The following is a 15,695-nucleotide window of genomic DNA, read 5'->3' as shown; positions in this document are numbered from 1 at the left end:
ATGCTGTTTTCCCCTCTGTGTGAAATGGTCCTTGATTTAGTCATGAGACATATCAAAATCCATTTTGGCCCCACAACCTGTCCTTCACTTATACATGAGGTCATCTTATACATGAGTATAAATAGTAGATGTCAACCATGATGCATATGGATACCTGAAATTCTATTCTACAAGTGAAACTCTACATTTGTTTATAATGCCATTTACTTCCTCATCTAGTAAAGCCTTCTAGCAGTATTCCAAACCGATGCCCACTCACTACATGCATTCTTCCCAAAGCCATGCTGCACAAGAAAGATGAACAAAGCTTTTGCTGCACAAGACATAGCTAGCATCCCATATGCTTGCAGAAGGGAAGGAGGAAAAGAGAGACCTTCAATTTCTTAAAGAGCAGTACTCTCTCTAACTGGTTCAGCGCTTTGGACTGTTCCCCACTACACAGATCCAGGCTGCTGAGGAGATATGGAGACATCTGTGAAAGACAGTCACATGTATGGTTTGAAAAAAGAAAAAGAAAACTAAGTCCAAACAAAGAATCAATGTAACAATGCACAGAATGAAATGAAAGCATAGAATGCAAAGACAAGCAAGGACAGAAGAACTGGAAGCTTTATCAGATGAAAGCTGCAATCACTTGATCTTTGAGAGGCTTTAATATTTTATTTGCATAGAGAAAATGATTCAGTCTTGTATGTCTATGGGTTTTGTGATATACCTATTTTCTAAACACAGCACATATGTGTAAGAATCGCTTTTTGCAATCAAGAACTACTCCAATATTCTTCCTAGTGTTGCAAATGCTGAACCCAAAATCCTGAACTTGCTGGGTAGGAAACCTGAATCCACAATATCATAATGGATAAGGTGAACAATTCAAACTTTCCCCTTCTAGATCAGTGATTTTTACATTGGGGGAGGGGGGGGGAATCATAGACTTTGAAAAGCTGAAAAAGTATGGATTCCCTCTCCAGAAAAATCCTTCTCCATAAATATACACACAAATTTGCATAGTGTTTATTTTATTGCATTGGAAATTACATAAAGACTAGTCTGGAACATTTTTATAGTAAAAACTTGAAAATATTTTTAACCTTAAAATTTAATGGGAAAATTCAAAGTAACAGGAGAAAATCAAAGAAAAAAAACTTTTTTTTCATCCACTTTATGGAACTTGGGAAGCCTGGGTTAAGAACCATTATCCTAACTATTATTAACTGTACCTCCCATCATCCTTGAAAACAGCTGCCCCTGAAGCTACCATTAATATATTTCAGGTTCATCACTTATCATTTTGTTTTTCTTCGTGCAAGTGGATTCATAGGGCACTAGTGAGTGAACATGCTGAAAGCTGGATGTACTAACTTTGTGCACAGCACCTGGCAGTAGCCTTAAGTACATTCAATGGCATAATGTGTAATAAAGATGGGGAGTCAACCACACTGTGGCTGTACACAGCTCATTCAGAGGGCAAGGCAGGGCAAGCTCTCAAGGGTGCACTAGACCAGACCTGCATAACATATGGCCTGCAGGCTACTTGTGGCCTGCCAAAGGATTTCAGGTAGCCTGAAGAAGTTGGAACTCTCACTGGTTCCCTTGCCACCAGTGCCCTTGCCAGCCCTTTCAGTAAATCAGCATTGCCCTCTGCCTCCCATGAGCGACCTTGTATATATTCACCAAACCCAGGGCCTCCAGGCATGCCTTCAGCAAAGGTTCAAAAGCACAAGGCACTGCCAACGTAGGTCATCACGAGTCACAGCTCCTAGGTGCTATTCTATGTGAATTCATGGTTTATCATCTACCAAAGCCCATCAGAAAACCTAGAGTTGTGAGGAATTGTAAAAGAACTGGTCGTTCATTACCTACAGTGGACCCAAAGGTAAGTTTTTAGCATCTCGGAAAACTACAATTTCCAGGGTTCCATAGTACTGAGCCATGGCAGTTAAAGTGGTGCCAAACTACATTAAGAAGTTTGGCCTATCTTAATTTTGACCTGTTGCCGAGTAGTGCAGGCCTGTTAGTTCTATAGCAACAGTGTTAATCTACTGAGAGAGATAACACATAGATAGCCTCCTTTGCAGTAGGAGGGATGTTAAAAATGAACAATGTCCTAACACTCACAAAAGGTACAGTGCAAATTGAAAGCTAGAACACAGTGAATAGCCAGGATGGGAACAGCTAGCTTTCTGTTGTCAAAGGCTTTCATGGCCGGGATCACAGGGTTGTTGTATGTCTTTCGGGCTGGGCTGTGTGGCCATGTTCCAGAAGTATTCTCTCCTGACGTTTCACCCATATCTATGGCAGGCATCCTCAGAGGCTGTGAGGCATGGATAAACTAGGCAAGGAAAGGAAAAAATATATATCTGTGGAGGGTCCAGGGTGTGGCAAGAGTCCTTTGTCACTGAGAAGCCAGTATTAATGTTTCAGTTAATCACCCTAATTAGCACTGGAAAGGTTTTGTCCAACATTTATGTCAGACTACACAGAGAAGCCATTGAAATCCACAAGCATTTGGACAACTTCAACAGAAAGGAGGAAACCATGAAAATGAACAAAATCTGGCTACGGTATTAACAAACTCTAAAATCAAAACAGTAGATGGGAACCAACACTCTGAGGGCAGAGGAGCCCCAAGGACGGCTAATGACTGAACAAAGGATGCCCCCCAGGCAAGAGACAAAACCTTTCCAATGCTAATTAGGGTGATTAACTGAAACATTAATGCTGGCTTCCCAGTGACAAAGGACTCTTGCCACACCCTGGACTCTCCACAGATATATATTTTTTTTCCTTTCCTTGCCTAGTTTATCCATGCCTCACAGCCTCTGAGGATGCCTGCCATAGATGTGGGCGAAACGTCAGGAGAGAATACTTCTGGAACATGGTCACACAGCCCGAAAGACATACAACAACCCAGCTAGCTTTCAGTTGACATCTGGAGATAAATAATAAAAAAGACTACTTCCTGTTGAAAATGAAAAGAGATGATTTTGAATAACAATGTAAAGTTGAAGTACAGAATTTCATTGGCACTGTAGACTTAGTGACAAGGAGGATCATGATGCAGTTCTCCAGTTTAGTGGGTAAAGGCAATAAAAACAGGAGACTGATTTTCACAGAGTTGTAACAAATGCCTATAATGTCAAAGAACCTGCACATTACTGAAAGAGCATAATAGACAAACTCCAAGAAGGCAATAAGGGACTTACTGAAGGTGATGGAAAAGATGTTCAATGAATAAGTTCAATTAACCTTTAAGAAAAGGTTTAACAAAGCCTTCTGAGAAAAAAAAGATCCTTGAAATACAAGCTGAAATTGCTGTCATGTTTAGTTTGAACAAAAGAAGTTCCAAGTCTAAATATAAATTCAAAAGAAACTCAAGTTAAAGGAATGCAAGAGGAATATTGGAATAAACTATTCCAAGGCCACAAGTGACAGGAACATACAGTATTCATATTTGCAAGATATCCTAATGAATATTAAAGACTGGTTCAAATTCAGAGAAGAATAATGTTTGGAGAAACGCCTCCTACAAGAGAGGTGCAGGGAGCAAAGCTCAGGGTGAAGACTTTGCCTTTGCCCCAAGATACGAGATCTGTCTCAAAAGGGACCAGAAGAAAAAAATGAGACATGAGGACCATGGTTTTAGACATGACATGATCAATAAAAGAAAACCAAGATGTAGTTGACATATTCTCAAATGTGTGGAAGACAATCCAAAGTAATTGCAAAAACAGGGGAGGGCATGCAAACAGCACCGTCAACTGTAGGAATTAATCCCAGAACTTCACCTGCTAAATGGGCAACTTGGAAGTCCCTGAACAGACTCAGAAGTGGAGTGGGCAGATCAAAAGACAACTTGGCAAGGTGGCACTACCTGGAGGAATCCTCCACCTTGTGTGACTGTGGAGCTGAACGAACAACTCAACATATGTATGCTTGCCCACAATGCCCTGCCTCATGTACGGAGGAGGAGTTGTTTAAAGCTGCAGACAATGCGGTTGCTGTTGCCCGCTTTTGGTCCAAAACTATTTAGTTGCTTGTGATTTCTTTTCTTTTTTTATTTTATTTCCACTATTTGAAATGTATTTGCTGTACCAATGCTTTTGACACGAAATAAATAAACCTGCTAAATTACAGACACTTCGCATTGCAACTTATGTGTAAAAAGTCCAAAAGCTGGCCTCATTACTGTAAGAAATTGGCAAAACTGTAGAGACTATTTGTGTGTGTTTGGGGGGGTGGGTGTTAATATATATGTATATATATCCAAAAGCCTCATGAAGTATATATTACCAACATATTTACTAGCATATTTTTAGCCGCTACTGAGCTCAAGTGGCCTTGTTCTGACTCTTTCTTTCACTTCTATGTACTATACAAGATTGAGCCCTCTTGACAATGGGAGCTGAAGAAATTCTGTGGCAGCAGGGGCAGAAAGGGTTCACAGAGACTGGAGGAGATCTTCACAAGTACATTTGTGCCAGAATGCATTATACTGGAGATCCCACCCTTAAGAAACAGGCAGCTTCTCATGCTGGGAAGAAAAAGTGAGTACTAGAATCTCATATGAAATACGATTTCTGAAGATGTATCTATACAGGTTCAGATCAAACAGATAGGACTTTACAAAAGCCACAAAGGAACGTGATGATTGGAAGAAGGCAATAGCTCCCATAGGCAGGAGTTATTACCCTACAGTTTCTGAGCTAAATATAACAGGTGCCTGTTTGGTTCATTCAGGTATCAAGATTCAGTGCCCAAATCAATTCATTGGGTAAACCTGCATAAGATTCAACACTGTGCCACTGACACATTCATCACTGTTAATCAAAAGTATTATTTTTTCATGAATAGTGTGAACACTGTTTTAAAGCCAAGGGAGTCAACAGAGAGAACAATAATGAGCCTGGGTCTTACCTTTTTAATGTTAGTCCCCACATAGCTTTTAGGTTCCTCTTTAAACTGAGGTAATCTGGAATAACATAAATAAACAAAATTATTACAAACAAAGAATAAGGGAAAATGCTCCTATTAGGCATCAGTTATAATAGAATTACAATTCTGAAGATGTCTCCTCTGTGTGTGATTTTTGAGGTGAGGTGCTGCCTCCAAACTAGAACTATGAATGATCATTTGTTAATCTTTCCCTGTAGATATAAAAGGATAGCGCATTCCTGATGTAAAATGTGACAATCTACGCTGTGATTACTTTCTAGAAGGTTCAAATGCCAAACACAAGTATGGAAAATGAAAATATATTGAAAAGACTATGCCTCACAAAAGGTATTATTACTCTCCCAAATTGCTGATTTGCAAACTGTTTCAATGACTGAGTAACTCTTATAATTTGATCACTTTACAACACTAAGTACAGAATGCATTTTAGTACCCATAATAGTGGATAGATTTGTGTGCTCTTTAGGTACTGTTCCCCCTAAGATGGGAATATTGGCACCCATTTAGAATTTTCTATAAGGTAAGTGTAACACTTTGGATTTTTATCATCTTAGATTCTCCAATCTTATAAATGGATAACAATGCCTATGTGAGATTTAATTTCAAACTAAACTAACAGCTGTCCTTTCTAATACCAAAGCAAGACTGCAAAAATTTTCATATTTTGCTTTATGAGAATCTGCAATGTTAATGAACTAACAGAACTGATGAATACCAGTGATGGTTCACCAATACACACACAATATGGAAAAAAGAGTTTCTTAGCTTAGAATCAGTATTTCAGTGCTGTGAAACTGGCTCCAATTCTATAATGTGACTAGCTAAATCCTATTAAGAATAAAACATTCATATTATCATCTTCCTCATTTCCATTTACTAATTTTAATAGCATTTTTAAAAAATCTTATTTATGTGCTACTGTCAAGCCTAGGAGTTCAATGTTGGTGGTGATTACAGGACAAGGATTCCAAGAAATGTGTACAAGTCGTATTTGGAGAGAGCTAGCAGTCAAAAACAAAACATCTGATCCACAATATCTCATTAGAAGAATCCAAATGCAAAATCAGTTAGAAGCTGGAGTCCAAAGAACTAACCCAAACAACTTGGCCAAATAAACACAAGGAAGAAAAAAAAAAAGATTTGCAGACAATGATTGGTCTACCAGAAGCTTCGGCCACACTTCTTTATACAGTTACTAGTAAGCTGGTGAGATGTCAAGTCTAAATGCCTCAAATCCTCCTTCCAGCACTTCTTGACTTGAGAGCTTTTGAACTTAAGCCTGGTCAAACCATCAAGGGTCACTCACAAGGCACTAAGGGTGGGAATACTAACATCTTCTACAAGTTGCTTGCATTCAAGCTTTCCCATTTTCTTATTATGGCACTCTTTGATGGCAAATGACTAAAGCTTCTATTTTTAGTTAATCTGACTTGAATTCCATGTTATTTCACACTATGTAGTTTAATTTAACATAGTGTTGTGTTCTGGCTTGCTCTGGGCTGGCTCTCGACTAGTGGATGATATATATACACAAACACTACAACCTGCCCATAAAGCATATCCATTTTAAGCTTTGTTGAGCTCTGAAAAGTCCTGATAATGCTCAGTCTGGATGACTTTCTAAGGTGCCTACACGCATGCACACAGAGAGAGAGAGACACGTACGCAGTTGAAGTGTGGGATCTTCCTGCCCTTGAAGGGCCATCTGAGCAGTGTTGAGACAAACATAAGAAGGTTTACCTTGTGAAGAGCAGCTGTACCATGTCGACCAGAGTGTGCTCTGCAGATTTTCTCAATAACTCTGAAGACAAAAACAAATAACACAGGTGTCATTACTTGGTGTGATATTATCTAGAGGCTTCTCTGTGTAGACTCCCCTCCAAGTGTTGTTTACAAAGGATTACTGAAAATTTATTAAAACCAGTTCCAGCCGCAGCTGTGCAGTAAAATATACAAAGGTACACTAAGTGGCGCTACAGAGCTGAATGGGGGTGAAAAGAGAAAATAATGAATGAACAGAAAGTAGAGTTCAAAAACACATTTTCCTTAGCTGTGGCAATTCTACTGAACAAATGTGGTTATGTTATATTTGTCTGTGTTTCCCTAAATACCATTCTTGAGGACTGTTATTTTCTGGAAACAGTTACTCCTTTGTGAACATTTAGGCTATGCTTCCAATTCCTGAAAACCTACCACTAAGTCTCATTTCAAAGCATATACGAAAGCAAGACTGCATGATTTCACACACTGATTCATTGGTAAGATGAGCACCAACTGGAGTAAGAAGGAGAGTCCTCAAGACCTGAAATAAGAACAAAACATAATGAAATTACATATCCTAGTGCCATTCCAACATCTTTTCAGATACTTAGATATAACAACATATAACAATAAAGAAATACTTGACAATTGCAGAAAGAGTAGGAAAATGTCCCTCTTTCATGACAGCACTTACAAATGGAATTGCTTAAGTAAGCAAACAATACATTGTCATGTAATGTGAACAGAATCCAGAGCCCTGTATCAAGAAAGCCCAACTCTTGCTACAGATGATCAAGAATTCTTACTAGAGAACAGAATAAGCTTTTAGAGCAGGAAAATGGACTATATGCTTAAAAATAAAGCTGTAGCCAAGTTACAACATACCACTTCCACAATCCAGTATCTATTAAAAAGAGTATGTAGAACACTAGACCTGTTATTACACACCTGTAAGATCTTCATCAAGACAACCTCATCACTTGCAGGATCTGTGCCAACAAACCGGGCATGTGTGACAGCATCTGCCATGTTCTCCATTCCCTCAGCTGTGCCCTCATGGTTAGTATCTGTACAAAACAGAATACATTTTTGCAAAATCAGATCACACCCAGAATAACACTGCCTTCTGGATTTTTCCTCTTCCAACAGTTTTTTTTCCAGTTGGAAAGGATTCACTGTATTCTTCTTACAATACTGACAAATTTGGGTACTCTGAACATTTGATCATCAGTACACTTGTGGTAGGATGCCACAGTCTTTCTAAATTACTCCAATCATATCTGGCAACCTTCTGATGGAAAACATTCCTGACACTAACAAAGATTTCTAAAATATTCCCAGCATGGATCATTCTCAGATTGACTGTAATCATCTAAGGAATGCAGATATATTTTTCTCATCAAGTTTTATCAAACCTAATTTTATCTGACATAAGAAGAGGAAACAATTGCTCTAGATCCATACCTATTAGTGCGTATGAAAGGAATTTATTTACTGATGTTAGAGCCAATCCAGTGATGGGACCTGTAGTATCTTCTGAACGGATAACTTCTAAAAAAGGTCGAAGGAAGACAATAGGCTCAATAGCTGAAAGCTCTGAAATAAAACACAATAGCATAGCATTAAAGTATATTATCATAAAAGCAAAGATAGAAATACATTTATTGATGGAACAGCCATCTATTCACCTGAAAATTGAGTCTGACAGACCAAAGTTGTACCATTTTATTGACTCAATGTTCAATTTAAATGGACAGATATTAAAATCTATTTTTAGCCTTGCATTTCAAACATGATTAACTAAATCAGATAAATATGTTATTTTTTTTATGGAAAAAGCTTTTTAGATGTTGATCTACAAAGGTTTCTCAAAAACCAATTAATAGCTTTTAAATGGCCTTAATTACAATTGCAGTTAATGAGTGCTCCTGACTTTTTAACAAAATAGCAGCCTGAAGTTCACTCTTTCCTCAAATTTTTAAAATGGACATTTTGTGAACATAAAATGCAGTTAAAGTGGCGTTAGAATGTATTACCCCCATTCTTGGGCGTAATACAGTTTAACACCACTTTAACTGCAATGACTCAATATTATGTAATCCTGGGTTTTGTAGCTTGGTGAGACACCAATACTCTCCGGCAGAAAAGGCTAAAGAATTTGTAAAGCTACAGTTACCAGGAATACATAACATAAAAATGGTATCAAAGTGCATTAATTCTATGTATGTAGATGCACCCTTGGATTGTTTCTCACATAAATGTAGATTGTTTCTTGGCATTAATCAAAGAATGAAATGGTTCTTTGACTTCAGATTGCGGGACATGATAACAAATTATTTCTCTCTCTCTCACACACACACACACACACACACAGTGAGAGAATTTGAGTTTCCATCCACATATATAAGTAGAACTCACTGATATCAATTAGACTGAAGGTAATTATGAACAAGATTAAGTACCATTTATTTCAATGGATCTATGCTAATTAAGACTATATCTAGATAAAATGTGTTCTCTTCTATTACTGTTTCCACAACTGTAGTGGAACAATATATGACTCCAGATCAATTCTGCAATTTCAGAAGTGAGTGGCAAAAGAAAATCTTGAAGGGTAGATGAGACTACCACTTCCCCTCAGTTACAAAGTCAGTCTTTGTCATGAAGTGCTCAAAGTATATGTGACCAAGACAGCCATAGACATCATATCCAATAAATAGATAGCATCCACCTTAAATCAGAGAGATTTGATCAGCTAGTTGCATCTTTCTCCCCTTAGATCATCTACTTTAATGTAAGCAGTAGCACAACACCAAAACATTTGGAAAGCTACAAGTGTCACAGAGGTACTAAAACATTTCAGAAAAAAATCTACCATTTCATTAGGGTGCAAGTATAACAGGTACATTTCAGAGTTCACTTTGATTACAAATATCAGATGATTTAAACTTTCAGAAAGAAAAAGACTATTGTCAGACACTGTCATGAATGAATTTGCAATATCCTGAAAGTTCAGTGCCTATAAACAATCTGTTTCAATGAAACTTTGAGGAGGGGGTTGAGCATGGATAAGTGAAACCGTGGCTATTGAATATTTGGATAAGGAGGTCTTCCTGTGCTAAAACTAAATACAAGCAATACGCTATGAGAAATTTGTCTTCCCATGTGTAAACATGGATAGTTAGCGATCATGGATTTGGTATGAATGAAAGTCAGGTATTACAAGATTCTTTCAAGACGAGAGAAATGCTCCAATATCCAGTCAAGATGAAGCCCAAAGAAATAATGTCCTGTACAGTCTGGAAAATGACTAATTTGTCTTTTTTGCCACAAATACAAGTTTGATGTGTATTTAGAGAAAGCAATTGCTCTATGACACACAATTGACTTATTCTTTAGTATTTATACCAGATTTTATTCTTTAATCTATCTGGCCAAATTAAAAGCCCAGAAATGAAAAACATATTACTGTATAACAATATTTTATCATTCTCTATAGCTTTTCATGTTCTTAATATGTTCTTCACCGTCAATTCACTATGGTGTTAAAGTAAATGCCCTACAGCTTTGGAGAAGTAGTAAAAACAGAATCATTAATACCACTTTGAGAAAACAGACTGTCTTGAAAAGAGTAAGATTTATAAATGAGGCAAATGTACTTCTGAAATAAGCTTCCTCTTATCAGCCTTCATATTCCATCGAGTAAACACATTTCTATGGCTTCTACTAACCTTCAAAATAACTCAGGGTGATATTCTAGCTTCACACAAAAACAATCCACGTTAATAGATATATATTAATTATATCTTCATATAAAAGCAGTACTGCTCATCATCTGCTAGTCTATTTAGTCCATTATTTTGTTTCTTCTACTGTGTCCTTTCCTTTTTATTCTTTCTTTTGAGGTCTCCACAGTGATCAGGGGATGATTTACACATTTAAAATATGCTTATTCCTTGAGATGCCTGACTCTTGGTGATATATGCCTTTGTTACATCCCGGCTGGATTACAGCTTTTCTACATCAGTGGTTCTCATCCTGTGGGTTCCCAGGTGTTTTTGTCTACAACTCGCAGAAATCCCAGCCAGTTTATCAGCTATTAGGATTTCTGGGAGTTGAAGGCCAAAACATCTGGGGACTAACAGGTTGAGAACCACTGTTCTACATGGACATGCCTTTGAAGAGTGCTTGGATACATCATCTAGTCCAAAAACTGCAACCAGATTACTAACTGGGCTAGTTAGTAGGAAACACATAATTCCGTTATTACAATGATGGCGTTGACCTTATACGATTCAGATCCAGGCTATTTGAAAGAAGGTATCTTCACATATGAGTCTGTTTAAGATTTAAGATCTGCGGGTGACTACTACTCTCTATCGCACTCCCTTCACACATACGGTTGGTGGGGGCATAGGATAAGGTCTTCTCCAGTTGCTTTGGAGTGCTAGGATAACTTCCTCTTGGTTTTCCTATCAGTGGCAGCTTAAAACCTTTATTTTCCAGTAAGCTCATCAAAACTGATTTTAAAAAATGGTATAAATACTCCAGATAAAAAATCAAAAATCAATTAATTAATAAACTACACAACAGACGACATTATGCTGGTGGATAAACAAAATACTTGAAGCTCTGATGTTAGAAATGCATACACATTCAAACATTTAGGATTTAGAGAACATTCTGTTTAAGAAATTAAGAACACAAATATTGGGACAGCATAAGTCAATAGGTGAAGTGACAATACATGTGTGCACATGCATGCACACACACACACTTTAGATTTCTCTTGCTAATCAACAAGTTCTTTCATCCATTTTAGGAAACAGACTGAATAGCAAAAGACCAAAAGAGGTTAATATAATATCAGAGGTACATTTCCCAGAAAGTTTAAACATTAGATGCAGCCTCCTTAATTTCACACTAGTCCAACAGGTGACTAAAGGTGCCGCAGAGAATAAGCAACCACTTTAGACATATGCTTCACCTGCTGGGATTTGTCAAGTAAAGTAATGACACATCCCAAACAGACAATCCATCTTCTTCGAACACAAGGTACAAACATGAAAGCAACATGACACAAACTACTTTGCATCATGTATTGGAAGTCAAACTAAAGCAATCCTTACTCATATTTATTTGGCACTGAAGAACATATGCTATCTTTAAAGGGAGAAAATCCTCTGAAGGAAACAAAATCCTAAAAAATACATAAATTTTCAAGCACAGATGGGAGAGTTGAAGGAGCAAGGGAAAATAAGGCATGAAGAAATGATGATTTCCCCCCATTTTTTTCTGTTCCACCTCTGCTACCAGCTAAGGATAGAACAGCTCAAGAAGAGGGATTGCAGCAGCTGCCTCCTGAATTCCCTATGGATGTTGCATGGATAAGGATCCAAGAATGAATCCAGAAACCTGATTGCAACTGCCTTGTGACATATTCTCCTATAGTCTGGTGCTTTGATGGAACACTGGCCAAAAGTATACATACACAGTCCCCACTCCACTCTTTTATTATGTTTTCCTACCATGTCTGGCTATTGCATGTGTTTTGGTACCATGAATTTTGACCATGTTCCACATCCAGAAGTCAGTCACGTAATTGAACTGTAATAAGCAAAAATAATCTTCAGCACCCAACAAAGAGCAAATAGCATATGGCCCTTCTCTATTTATTCCTGTAGTATGACAAAATTGAGCATTTGAGTAAAATAAAGCTGCAAATTCTGAAACTCTCCAGTTGTTATTGAACTGCAGCTCTCAGCAGATATAGCCCACACAGTTAGTAGTGAATGATGGAAACTGTATCTCCAACGTCTGGAGGACAACAGAATTCATACTCCCGTGAAGATGTATTACTTCTTTAAAAACAATACAAAGTTATGGGTTCTCTGTGTTAGATGTGAAATGGTGAAACAGGGCTATGATGTCTTCTGGGAAGTTTTGTTTGATTAGTGTGAGGGTGTCAGCTACTGGGACCTTGGTAAATAGGGACACCACATCGAAGCTGATCAGGATGTCCTTGGTGCTTAGATTGAGGTTGCTGATCTTTTCTATGAAGTGTGTTGAGTCCTTGATATAGTGTGCAGTGAGCCCAATGTGGGTTTGTAGCTGTGTAGCCAGAAATTTTGCCAGGTTGTAAGTCGGCGATCCAATGGCACTTACAATGGGTCTGAGTGGGATGGAGTCCTTGTGGATTTTGGGGAGTCCGTAAAGCCTGGGTGGGAGGGCTTCTGATTTGCACAGCTGTTGGCGTATGTCAAAGTTAATGGAGGAGTTCTTGATTAGAGTGTTCTTTTTACTGGTGATTTTTCTGTTTCACCATTGCCTCACCACTAGCTACTTTCAGTGGGACACTGGATTCTATGAACAGAAGGATGGAGTGGCCATGGGGAGCCCACTCAGCCCAGTAGTAGCAAATTTCTATATGGAATACTTTGAAAAACAGGTCCTAGAAACAGCACCAAAAAAAACCAACTGTTTGGTTCAGATACATAGATGACACCTTCACAATTTGGAGCCATGGAGAGGAAGAACTCAGCAAGTTCCTGGACCATCTTAACAGCATCCACCCAAACATCCAATTCACCATGGAAAAAGAAAAGGAAGGAAAACTGCCATTTCTAGATGTTCTGGTCATGCGCAAACCCAATCAACAATTGGGCCAAACAATTTACAGAAAACCTACGCACACAGATAGATACCTTCATAAAAACTCCAACCATCACCCAAGTCAAAAAAGGAGCACAATCAAAGCCCTGACAGACCGTGCACAAAGAATCTGTGAACCTCACCTCCTCCAAGGTGAACTAAACCACCTAAACTGGGCTCTACAAGCCAATGGATACTCCACCACAGACATCAGAAGAGCTGCAAGGCCAAGAACAAGCCATGAGAGTCAAGACAAAGATCCACCTAGAGGAAAGGTGTTCTTACCATACATCAAGGGAACCACTGACCGCATAGGCAAGCTGACGAAGAAGCACAACCTACAAACTATCTACAGACCCACAAAGAAAATCCAACAAATGCTACGGTCAGCGAAGGACAAGAGGGATCCTCTCTCCTCTGCAGGAGTCTACCGGATACCATGCAGCTGTGGACAAGTATACATAGGGACCACCAAACGCAGCGCCTAAACAAGAGTCAAAGAACATGAAAGGCACTGCAGACTAATTCAACCAGAGAAATCAGCCATAGCAGAGCACTTGATGAACCAGCCTGGACACAGTATATTATTTGAGAACACAGAAATGCTGGACCATTCCAACAACTATCATGTCAGACTACACAGAGAAGCCATTGAAATCCACAAGCATGTGGACAACTTCAACAGAAAGGAAGAAACCATGAAAATGAACAAAATCTGGCTACCAGTATTAAAAAACTCTAAAATCAAAACAGTAGATGGGAACCAACACTCTGAGGGCAGAGGGCAGCTAATGACTGAACAAAGGATGCCCCCAGGCAAGAGACAAAAACCTTTCCAATGCTAATTAGGGTGATTAACTAAAACATTAATGCTGGCTTCCCAGTGACAAAGGACTCTTGCCACACCCTGGACTCTACACAGATATATATTCTTTCCTTTCCTTACTTAGTTTATCCATACCTCACAACCTCTGAGGATGCCTGCCATAGATGTGGGCGAAACGTCAGGAGAGAATACTTCTAGAACATGGCCACACAGCCCAAAAGACATACAACAACCTCTCTGTGTTAGATTTAGATAAAATTATTTCTGGTTTGCTTCCTGACCTGCACCCAAAATATTACTGTAAGGGCTTTGTTTTTATGGTTGACACTATATATGAATTACAAAAATGATCCAAATTTCATAGAAGTAAACTTTTCAGAACAGTTCTGTTGCTGCTTTGCCTTTTTCAACTTATGGCATCTTCAAGTCATTTCCAGTTTATGAACTTTACCATTCTAATCTAAGGCTAATCTATCATTGGGTTTTCTTGACAAGATTTTTTGATCAGAGGAGGTTTTCCTTTACCTTCATCTGAGGCTGAGACACTAACTTGCCCAAGGTAAAGTTGTTGGTTTCCAATGCTGAATGGGAAGTGGAATCCTGGTTTCCAGTCAAATCACTACACTAACTCTCTCAGAGTACTGGACCCACCCATTTACATGCATTTAATACCAATGGCCGATGTGGTGGTGAATGCAATTACTCTAGCACACATAGAGAATATAGAAAATAATGGCTCACAGGTTGGAGAAACTGAATATACAAACCTGTTTCTAAGAATAAGGGCACCAGGGATTGAGTAACCTTAGGACCATTGCATTAATGTCCAATGCAAGCAAAGTCATGCTCAAAATGCCAAATGTCCAAGCTGGGTTCCAGAAAGAAAGAGGAACTATTATCATATTCCAAACATAACTTGGATAATGGAGCATACTTAAATTTTTCAGTGGGAAATCAGCCTGTGCTTTATAGATAAACAGCAAGGCCCTTGATTGTACAAATGAGGAAAAACTATGGATCACACTTAAAGAAATAGTCCAACGTTTTGTGGGTTGATGTTTTCACTAAAATTTCTAGGCTTATATATAAGATACAGGATATGTCTTATTGTCCTCTGGAAAGTAGTAGGAAGTCTACTGCCCCCATGGCTCTAAATTATTGTCCAGGGGAGAGGCCTAAAACTAGTTGTGTTGTTCCAAATAGTTATGCTTCTGTAGGTTACATTCATCCAGCCATTTGTCTTCTGCATTTGTTAATTCCCCACCTTTAGAATAAATCTCTCATCTGTGACTCTTTCAACAGAGTCTGCTCTGCTTTATCCAAAAACTCTTTTTCTTCTTCTTGCCTGAATCTGAACAGCTTGCATTTGTTGCAGCTACATCCATGGACAGAAAAGTAAACAATACCATTACAGATATTACAAGTCACAGCAGCTGCTTTCTTCTTTTCAATCCTTTTCACAAGCTTCTGTTGTTCATAACATTGTAGAGAGAGCAGCTAC

At 38.5% G+C, this 15,695-nt stretch overlaps 1 protein-coding gene across 4 annotated transcripts in view; it reads right to left on the bottom strand.

The window, feature by feature from the left end:
* The window catches only part of gbf1 (golgi brefeldin A resistant guanine nucleotide exchange factor 1), a 92,304-nt gene that overhangs the window by 41,418 nt on the left and 35,191 nt on the right, over positions 1–15,695 (bottom strand). For 2 of the 4 annotated variants that reach the window (XM_062975894.1, XM_062975895.1), the window contains exons 4-9: positions 8,182–8,313; positions 7,666–7,784; positions 7,150–7,258; positions 6,697–6,757; positions 4,918–4,972; positions 374–472 (exon numbers count right to left, since the gene is read on the bottom strand). In XM_062975894.1, coding sequence (XP_062831964.1) covers positions 374–472; positions 4,918–4,972; positions 6,697–6,757; positions 7,150–7,258; positions 7,666–7,784; positions 8,182–8,313 — 575 coding nt within the window. The remainder of the gene's footprint in view (positions 1–373; positions 473–4,917; positions 4,973–6,696; positions 6,758–7,149; positions 7,259–7,665; positions 7,785–8,181; positions 8,314–15,695) is intronic. The other 2 variants (XM_008114230.3, XM_008114231.3) reach the window with 1 other exon arrangement.

Source organism: Anolis carolinensis, chromosome 3 (assembly GCF_035594765.1).
Source record: "Anolis carolinensis isolate JA03-04 chromosome 3, rAnoCar3.1.pri, whole genome shotgun sequence".
NCBI lineage: Eukaryota > Metazoa > Chordata > Lepidosauria > Squamata > Dactyloidae > Anolis > Anolis carolinensis.
Note: the sequence above shows the minus strand (reverse complement) of the source record. Positions and strands in the feature narration are given on the sequence as shown.